At 33.5% G+C, this 10,692-nt stretch overlaps 1 protein-coding gene across 1 annotated transcript; it reads left to right on the forward strand.

The window, feature by feature from the left end:
* Positions 1-736: 736 nt before the first annotated feature.
* Positions 737-8,537, forward strand: LOC132305525 (premnaspirodiene oxygenase-like). The gene is made up of 5 exons (XM_059803158.1): positions 737-784; positions 870-911; positions 6,139-6,201; positions 6,976-7,794; positions 7,888-8,537. Exons 1-5 carry the CDS (start codon positions 737-739, stop codon positions 8,500-8,502), a joined length of 1,587 nt encoding a protein of 528 aa, XP_059659141.1. The 3' UTR covers positions 8,503-8,537.
* The last annotated feature ends 2,155 nt before the right edge of the window (positions 8,538-10,692 follow it).

Consider the following 10,692-nt stretch of genomic DNA (forward strand, 5'->3'; position numbering starts at 1 on the left):
TTCTTGTAGATTTTGTGGTTTGCAGTTGCAGAGAGAGAGAGAGAGGGCAAGTTCAGAGTTGAGAGCGAGAATAGAGATGGAGGCAGGTTTCGAACTTCTGATTCTTGTAGATTTTGTAGTTTGCAGTTGCAGAAAGAGGGATAAGGCAAGTTCAGAGTTGAGAACGAGAATAGAGATGGAGGCGATTGGGGAGGCTGAATTGATTTGCCCTAAATATATATATATATATATTTTTTCTGGTGGCCCATCATCCATGGGCCTATAAATTTTGAGATGGAGGCGATTGGGGAGGCTGAAATAATTGTTTCTGCATTCTATTTGTGAGAAGTTTATATAATTTATCACTGAAATAATAGTTTCATATTTTTGATGCATTTGTCACATAAATATTGTGCAATTCTCTAGTTCATCTTTTATTGGTAACTTGTAATTTTAACTCATAGTTCACATTGATGGTAGCACTAGGAAAAATGGAATACCAAGGTTAATGTGGATGAAGTTAGCAGGGAGGATATGATAACATGTGGTTTGGCGGAGATTATGACCTTGAGCAGAATAAAAATATAGGATTTATGACCTTGAGCAGAATAAAAATATAGGATTTATATAGTCTATCGTCAAATAGTTTGGAAAAAGGTTTTGTTGAAGTGTGTGTATATATATATATATATTAAATAATCAGATGTCATTTCCTTAATTTGTTGAGCAAAACGCTTCTTTTGCTCGTGAATATCGTATGTCTCTGAATTGGATCTCCAAAAACGTGTCTAATGACTTCTGCGAGGTATGGGCTTTCTGATGTCCTTATATAGAAACATTTTTACAAATAACTCCCTTGGGCTTACTCTTGTTTTCATCAATTTCTATAGGGTGTTCGGGCAAGATTAGTTGACAAGGACTTTGCACCAAAGGTATCCTTAGAATTCTGTTCAGTACACTGTTTTTGAATTTTCTGTATTGATTTTCCGGAAAAGTTAGAATGTGTATCTAAATTTAAATTTGCAGTGGGATCCTCCCAAGTTTAGGAGAAGCAACTAAAGATATGGTTGACTGCTTTTTTGCCCCCCTTTCTGAATCCGAACCTGAACTAGACTTGCCTGTGGCAATAAACCTTCTGTTTGACTGATACTGATTCCTCCATATATTCAAAGAGGGGACAGTGAATGTGTATATTGTGGCATCTCAAGGTGCGCGCAAGCTGGCTCGCACACCCACGATTATCAAAAAAAAAAAAAGAAGTTTCGAACAGAGGGAAAACATCTGTTACAATAGTTTGTTAGTTGAGGGTTCTCTTCGGTATCGGCACATGTGGTTCAGCAAATAGAATTATTGGTGTTATGTATCTGGAGATTAATTAGCAACCCATGTATTCCATTTAATCTTGTTTATCGTAGCGTTTGAAAGTTATTTGTATTGCATATATAGTATCATTCTCAAGACTTTAGCAATTGTTTTTTGTAGTACTTGTTTAGTGCTGGAGATGGTGGTGTTGGTCAAGCAAATATAGTTCAATGTCGAGATGCCTTAAGCAGACGAAGTTGATAATTACATCTGCCTTGGTTTTTTATTTATTAGTATTATTATTATTATTATTTCCATGCTCTTTTATTTATTTATTATTAATATTATACAATGAATAACCTCTAAAGCATCACCCTGAATTTCCAAAATTTGTTGCAATCATTTATTTATTTATTTTTTTGAAAGGTTAATTGCCATACGGATTTTATGGATATCTGATATCATAAAATGAGATACTTTTAACCAATAAAATTTCACTTTCTTTTCAAAATCCCAACTTGTGAAGTTGGCAAAGATTTCAAAACTTGTGATGCAATCATATCATTTTTTTTTATTATATATATATACTATATTTTTTTCTCTCTTTCTTAACACGATGGAGTTCTTTTGACCAAATTTCGGATCTCAAAAAGATTTCATCATCGATGACTATGCAATCTCAATTTGTTGGTAGCATGCACTTTTCTCCCCACGTGCGAAGTGCAAGTGGCAAATTTAAAGTAAATATATATAAATATATGTATAATATCAAACATATTTAACAAAAGTCATAACTTAAATATTTAATTGAATCATCACATGACTACTTTAATGCAAACAAAAATCATTGACTTGCATATGTATATATAGAACTGTGAACCTTATTGAAAGTTATCTTGAATCCGATGTGCATGTAGTCTATGTAGATGTACTGTTTGAGTGTGAAAAATCAAAAAATTATTAGATTTTGAATTTCATTGAAAGATGCCATTGGTTTTGGCAAAAGGGAATAAGGCATAGGTAGGATCCATCACATGCCTAAAATTGCATTACGGGTCAGATATAGGGGATACAATCAAATAAAGAATTGAATCTCAGTTATTGTATGACTCTTGAAAGATCTCAGGATATTGTACTTCGAAGTATTGTAGAACTTCTTTCGCGTATAAGGAATAGTGATATCAAATACTACTATAACAAAGAAACTCCTAATCACATCGAATAAATTTAATGTTACCCCTATTGGGTTTAATAGCCACACGAAAACCGCTATTCCAATTATAACCTCAAAACTTTAGGGTGCCTTTTGTTACGGACTTAGAGTTTCAGCACCACTCTAGCTACTTCCGTGCGACACCAAGACGTTACTTTAACTCTAGCAAGTGCTTGATCAGCCTAACTCTCGTACCCACCTTAGCCAACGAACTCCCCTCGTGCGCTTACTAGTATTGTAGTGACTTTTGCCCTCTCTTCACTTGGCTTGCACACTCATACACACTAAGGTATTTAAATTGACAAGGAAAGAACACTTCTATTACTTCAAAGAATACTTTGTACAAGGTTAGCTCTCAAACTCTCTACAAAGTTCTCAAGACTCACTCTAGGGCTTGATGGCTACAAAGTGAAGTCATTCTCCTATTTATAGGCATCCCATCGCTAATGGACTGCTAAGATGCATTCTAACCGACGGTGGAGATCGATTCTCTAGAATCTTTTCCCACCTTCTTCACACTTCCATACATATCTACAACATTTTAAAACTCTCCATACTACATCACACAATTCTGGAGAACTCTAAAACCTTCCACACACTTCTACACATTTCTACACATATCTAGAATCTTCCACACAACTCTAGACTACTCCGGAAGACTCTAGAAACTCCCATGCCATGCAATCGCCGTGCAACGTCCTACTCAACGCCTGCGTGGCGTAACTTTCATAGGCAGGGCGTGACACTTTGGATACATAGGAGAGAAAAGAAAAGAAAAAATATACGTATTAGTTAAGAGAGAAAAGAAATGAAATGAAATTATAGTAATAATTTATATTCATGTTTTGAAAGATATGGGAGAAAAGAATGATAATTATTCTTATTTGGATAAGATAGAGGAGAGAAGAGAACAAGAAAGGATAATTATTTTTATTTGGATAAGAGATGAGAGAAAAGAAAAGAAAGAATAGTGACCAAATTTATGTCCTATCCTTTTATAATAATTGGGACTTGAATGAAATAACTTTTTTGTATATTGATTTGTGAAGGCTATTTTGGATATTATCAAAATACCACTTACTTAATACCACTTACTTCACTATGCTATCTTCTCTCTATTGTCTCTTTTCTCTCCACTTAACCCAGCCAAACATACTCACATCATATCATTTCTTTTCATTTCTTTTCTCTCCCTATGCCTCCAAATCAACCCATTCAAACACACCCTTAGGCTGTGTAATATTCAACATATGAGAGCTTTGATTACATAATTGTTCAGCAAAATGTTAAAATTGTGTCTATCCTTTTTTACCATTTTTGGGCCTAAAAGATTTCTATCATTTTCCACATTTTTTTTTTGTAGGGTCTAAAGAGAAAAAAAAAAAAAAATTCTTTGTATATTATATGGTACCTAAATTTTTTCTTTTGTTATATTATTAAACCTTAATAGTTCTTAACTGAAAAATTATTTTTATCCTTATATCACTTTTTTTGTTCTTTTTTCTTTTTTTTCTTTCTTTTGTAAAAGAGAAAACAGTACATATTTTCTCTCTCTCATCCTCATTACATCATGCATTTATATATATATATATATATATATATATATATATATATATATATTTCTCCTGTAGAAATTGGTGAAACTTTCTATATTTTTCAAAGACCTTATTAACTTTTATCTTGTTCTTTTTTTCCCTTCTTATTCCTCACATATCCTCCTTTCTCATTTTAATATATATTTTTTCCTCTTCTCCATTTGGTACTTGTTACAATTTACGGTTTTACTATCCCACTCCGTTAGAAGATTTTGAATTTATTTTTATTATATTAAATAATTTGTTGAAACATTGGACCAAATTCTTCGAAATCAATTTCTATTGTTCAATAACTTAAATTATTTTATAGTTTTATTAATTTTTGTTACCATAAGATTATATACTTTGCTTGTGAGTTGTTATCATTTTTATTTATATTGTAGAATGTGTCTATTAAAAAGTACAAGCCAAATTAACTATTAATGAAATTAAAGATTAAAAATATCTTAGTGCTAAATTAAAAATTACAAAACAACTAATAAACATATTTACTAACATAAATAATGAATAGATTTTATTAAAAATTATTTTATTTTATTTTTTTCGTCTAAAGCCACAAATTATATTGAACCCACCTTGTGCCTCGAACAAATTCAAGCCTATTCAATTAGGGGTTTTCAAAAAGAACAATGCTTGCCTTAGGCCATATAAGAAGGAACTTCCTTCTTATATTGAGGTGGCCCAATTAAATTTCAACATTTGTTAAAAAATTTAAGACAAAAGAAAAGAATGATTGTAGATAATAAAAACCTATCCCCTTACTCTGTCAGATCAACTCTCCTTGCGTTAATAGAAAAAGAAAAGTATCCCTCTCCTATTATAAATATACTTCTACACATATCTATATTTGTATGTGTATATATATATCTTGTGTGTGTTGAATCTTCTCTTAAATTAAGATCATTGTTTAAAATAGTGAGATCAAATTTACTTATCAAAAAAAAAAAAAAAAAAAAAGTGAGATCAAATTTAGAGACTTCTTGCCATCAAAATTAAAGGACGAATGTACCCTTGGGACCTTGATCTGATTAACCCCATTCCTCTTGAATACATAGAAGAACCGGACAATTTCCAAAATTTCACTTCATCACTTCCCGACCACCACAGCCTCCTCTTCGAGATCCTTATGCAATCAATTTGCCCTATTTTTGCTTTCAAACAACTCTGTATTTTGAAATAGGTATAATGTATACATGTATATATATCAACCAGCAATTAGTGAGTTAAATATGATCTCACTATTTTAAACAATGATCTTAATTTAAGAGAAGAATCAATACACAGAAAAAATATATATATACACACATATATAGATATGTGTGTAGATGTATATTTACAGTAGGAGAGGGACAATTCTTTTCTTTTTCTATTAACGCAAGGAGAGTTGGTGTGAGAGAGTTAGGGGATACTAGTTGGTGTGAGAGAGTAATGGGTTTTTATTATCTGCAGTCATTATTTTCTTTTGTCTTAAAATTTTTAACACATGTTGAAGTTTTATTAGGCCACCTCAACATAAGAAGGAAGTTCCTTCTTATGCAGCCTACGGCAAGCATTATTCGTTCAAAAGATTCGGTAAACCAAAAAACTGGACCGGACTAAATTGGACAGTTTGGGCTAGTCGTATAGCGGTTTGGTCCGGTCTTGGGCCCAAAATTATGAAATAGTAAATTATGAACCGTTATATAACTTATATTTTATATATATATATATATATATATATATATATATATATATATATATTTCAACTTCATAGTGATTAGTTAACTAAGTTTATATATTTTTAGCCATGGCAAAAAATAATTGTGATAGCAGGGGACTTCAAACATTTGTTATTTAACTAAGTCTATATACTTTTAGCCATGGCAAAAAATAATTGTGATAGTAGGGGACTTCAAACATTTGTTATTCCGTACTTGATCTCTCTTGTTTTTTGAAATTTTGAGTTAATTTTTTTTTTTTTTTTTTTTTTCCTTTTCCCAATACCTCGTAAATGGTAAATAGGGAATGCTGTGTTATCATCTAGTCACTATCTGTTTGTTTCTTCCACAGGTGCCTGATATTATAGACAATGCATATGTGATTGTCATCTGGTCATTGTCGGTTCCTGTTGATGTATTATATACAGGAAAAAATAAGACATTTTGTTTTCAAAAAAATAAAATAAAAAAGAAATTAACTTAAACCGACAAACCGAACCAAATTGATTTTTTATGATTTGGTTTGATTTGGTTTCATAAGCATTATGATTCGGTCTGAGTTTAAAAATAATGAAACCGTTATAAATGATTTGGTTCCAAAACACTTCCAATTCGATTTAAACCAAATCGTGTACACCCTATATTCAATACTGAAGACTCATTCACTCAAATCCCAAAGTCAAAAGTGTATATTAAAGAAAGACCCAAGTGATAATGATAATGATCCCCGAACAAATTCAGGCGTAGTCAATAATGAAGACTCATTCACTCAAACACTAAAGTCAAAAGTGTGTATTAAAGCAAGACCCAAGTGATAATCATAATTAAACGTGGCAGAGCGAAAGTCAAGCCACTGTAACCCAATTACTGATATTTAATGGAAGCAAGCACAGAAGAAAAAATGTCATCCTGGTGAAAACTGAAAAATGAGGTAAACGAATTTGTTTTACTTCTTATTTTGCCTTTCCCTTAAATATCATCAGGCACTACTCAGTTTCACTTCTACCATAAAAACCATCTAGCCTCATAAAGTTTTAGCATTCAACTCCATTAAACAAGGTTTAGTACCATATATATATATATATATATACACCACCTTTGCTTTGGTGCAGTTGAGCAACCAAATATGATACTCCAGCTTTTCATAACTTTCATTGCTTCCTTTTTATTGATTCTGAAACATTGGAAGAGATGTAAACGCTCACAGAAGCTGCAGCCACCAGGTCCATGGAAGCTACCACTTATCGGTAACTTGCACAAGATGGTTAGTCCCTTACTGCACCATGTTTTGAGGGACTTGGCCAACAAATATGGGCCCATAATGCACCTCCAGCTCGGCGAGATTTCAGCTGTAGTCATTTCCTCACCACAAGTAGCCAAAGAGGTGTTGAAGCAGCATGAAATCAGCTACGCACAAAGGCCTCAAACTCTTGCTGTTGACATCATGTCATATAATGGCTCAAGCATGGTCTTCTGTCCTTATAGTGACTACTGGAGACAAGTACGCAAGATTTGTGTCACTGAACTCCTAAGCGTCAAGCGCGTCCACTCATTCCAACCCATGAGACAACAAGAAGTAGAGTATCTTATACAACTCATTTCATCATCTTCTTCACAGGGCCTAATTCCCATCAATTTCAGTGAGAAGATATTCTCATGGTCCAATACCATCATTTCCATGGCTGCATTTGGTATGACTTGCAAAGATGCTAGCCTCTTCACACAAATGCTGCGCGACTTGAATAAACTCGCAGGAGGTTTTGCATTGCATGATATATTCCCTTCACTTAAAATTGTTCATTTCATTAGTGGGACAAAACCTGCGCTGGAGAGAATGCACCGACAAATGGACAAGATTCTAGATTCCATTGTTAGCGACCACAAAGCCAAAAGGAAAAACAATGATGTATCTGCCATGGAAGATCTAGTTGATGTGCTTCTAAAATTTGAGGAGACCTCGGACCTCAACTTCTCTCTCACAACTGACAACATCAAAGCTATCATATTGGTATGTCTTCATAGAATTTAATTTGCAATGCTTTATGTATATATTTTATTTAATGGTAGCTCAATATATATATGATTTATTTATTCATTTCAGGACATTTTTGGAGCAGGAAGTGAGACTTCTGCAACAACCATAGAATGGGCTATGTCCGAATTACTAAAGAACCCAAGAGTAATGGAGAAGGCACAAGCTGAGGTCCGAGAGGCATTTACAGGAAAGAGCAATATTGACGAAGCAGATGTTCAAGAACTAAATTATTTGAAATTGATTGTGAAAGAAACTCTAAGGTTACACCCTCCCACTCCCTTGTTACCAAGAGAATCAAGAGAAATATGTGAAATTCATGGATATGAGATACCGGCTAAAACCAAAGTGTTGATCAACATGTGGGCGATAAATAGAGATCCAAAACATTGGGTCGACGCAGATTGCTTTCAACCAGAGAGATTCCTTGATTCTCCCATTAGTTTCAAGGGGACTAACTTTGAATACATCCCATTTGGTGCAGGTAGGAGGATGTGTCCCGGTATATCATTTGCTATGGCAAGCATTGAACTTGCACTTGCTCGGCTGCTCTATCATTTTGATTGGAGACTCCCTAATGGAATCAAATCAGAAGAACTCAACATGACAGAGATATTTGGAATAAGTTCTAAGAGAAAATATGATTTGGAGTTGATTGCCATCCCCATGTCCTCTGCTGTTTGACCCAAAAAAAGGTATGAAATGATGTATGAATAATCTTGGCGAAAAAAAATGTTGCAGCATATATATATGGTAAATTAAAATCATGTACTCATTATCATGAATATATACTGAAATAAAATTTCTAAAAGCATTCTACTTACTATACTACATTGGTCTCCTATATTGGTTATAAATATGGAGTTGTTATATGGCAGAGAGACAACCCTTTTTTAAGAGAGGGAAGATTCTTTGTTCCTCAATCTAGGGTTTTCAATAGATTGTAATAGTTATAATTACATATATATATATATATATACATATACATATATATTAAAGTTATAAAATAATTCTTTTATTTTAAAAAGTAAGTGGGCCCCACCAATATATTAAGAACATAACAAAAGGCCATTACGCAGACCCATTGGCTTCTCTCTATCTGCTGCATCGTTCGTACCCTCGGCAGTTTCCTTTCTTTTTTTCTTTTTGCAATTTCAAGGCTTGATCTAGCTTTACTCCTTTGGAATTTGGTAAAACTTTGTGAAGCAAAGTTGGAGAGCTCGTCGAGACCGTCAATTTGATAAGAGCCAATCACCATTTGGCCAAGCCTAGGGATTACAAAATTAGGGCTTGGATTTGGGGATTTTGGGGGTTTTCACTTCCATTGAAATAAGGGTGCTCTAATCCACTATTTCTTGGATTTCTTGTGAATTTTCACCTTTAATTTGACTTGAAGCATGTTTAATTTTAATTTTTGTGATTATGTTTGTTAGGGTTATTTGTATTGATGGTGATAAATGTGTGTTATGTATTAATTGGACTTATTAGTATGATGATTTTTAACTTGTAAAGAAGCATGCTTAGTGTTGGTTTGTTTTCATGATTTCAATTGATATGAAAATTTATGTTATAATTATGGAAATAAATTTGTGAATTGTATATTTAAATTGCTATCAAAATGTGGGATGAGAATATGAGTTCTGTATTTTTAGTAATTTATTAATTTATTTGAAAAGGTATGTGGAAACATTATAGTTGAATTGATGAAATGAAACATAAAGCATTCATGCATCCATTAGGGAAGAAATAGGGGGAAAAATGTTTTAAGATAAATGAATTTGTTCTTGGGAAAAATATTTTTTTAAAGAAGTTTGCGAAAAACCAGATGCCTAGGAGGTGCCTAGTGGTCCGTGTTGTTAGTGTAATCTTGAGGAGAGTATGGTTGAACTAACTAGGCCGAATGCGACGCCTTGGAGGTGCCTTGTGGTCATGGATAGTTAGTCAAATTGTAATATCTGTAAGTTATAAAGAAAAAAAAAAATAAAAAAAAAAATAAAAAAGAAAAAAAAAAGGTGGGAAAAAAAAAATGTGGTCATAACAAAAAATGTGGTCTTATGACCACTTTACAAAAGCTGTGGGTCCCACCTTTTTTTTTTTTCGTTTTTTCTTGTTCTCTGTTTTCTTCTCTCCCACAGCCTCTCTGTTCCTCTTTATTTTCTTTTTTCTTTTTTCTTTTACAACTTCAAATCTTGATTGCTCTCTCAATCCTTGGTAGATTTGACAGCCGTTTGAGGCAAAACGACAAGCACGACGAGCTCTACGTGCTAGTACCAGAAATTCCAGCTTTTGGTCCTCTTTGGGAGCTCGAATTTAAGAACCCATTTCTAGGGATTTTGCTCATTTTGAGATAGGGGCATCTTAATCCACTCCTTTCTTGTTCTATTGTGAATTACACCTCCTTGTTGTGTCAAACATGTTTAATTGGGAGTTAATTGTATCTATGATTGTATGAATGATGTCTAGAGAATTTTCAAGAGCTTGATTATGACTTGTTTCATGTGTAAAATATGTTTAGATGTTGCTTTATCATGCCCACTATGTGTTAACATGCTGAAAATGACAAATGAGAACATGTTTATTTAGATTGTGCCAAATTTCCCATTGTCATAATATTGAGATTATATGTACATCCATGCACATGTCATTGGGATGCATGAAATGGGAGAATTTGTCTTGAAATGAAAATGGGGAAAATTTTGGGAGAAGAGTTTTGTCAAATAGTTTTGATAAACCTGGTCGCTGCGGGGTTACCAACGGGCCGGAGGTTAATATAGCCTAGAGGGGACTAGGGAGTCGCCCTAGCGTGGTTGAGCTATTCGGGCCCCTCGATGACGCTGCGGGGTTACCAAAGGTCTAGGGACGATAGCCAATCCT

This window comes from Cornus florida, unplaced genomic scaffold (genome assembly GCF_030987335.1).
Source record: "Cornus florida cultivar Cherokee Brave unplaced genomic scaffold, ASM3098733v1 CherokeeBrave_3.0.0_Hap2_Chr04, whole genome shotgun sequence".
Taxonomy (NCBI): domain Eukaryota; kingdom Viridiplantae; phylum Streptophyta; class Magnoliopsida; order Cornales; family Cornaceae; genus Cornus; species Cornus florida.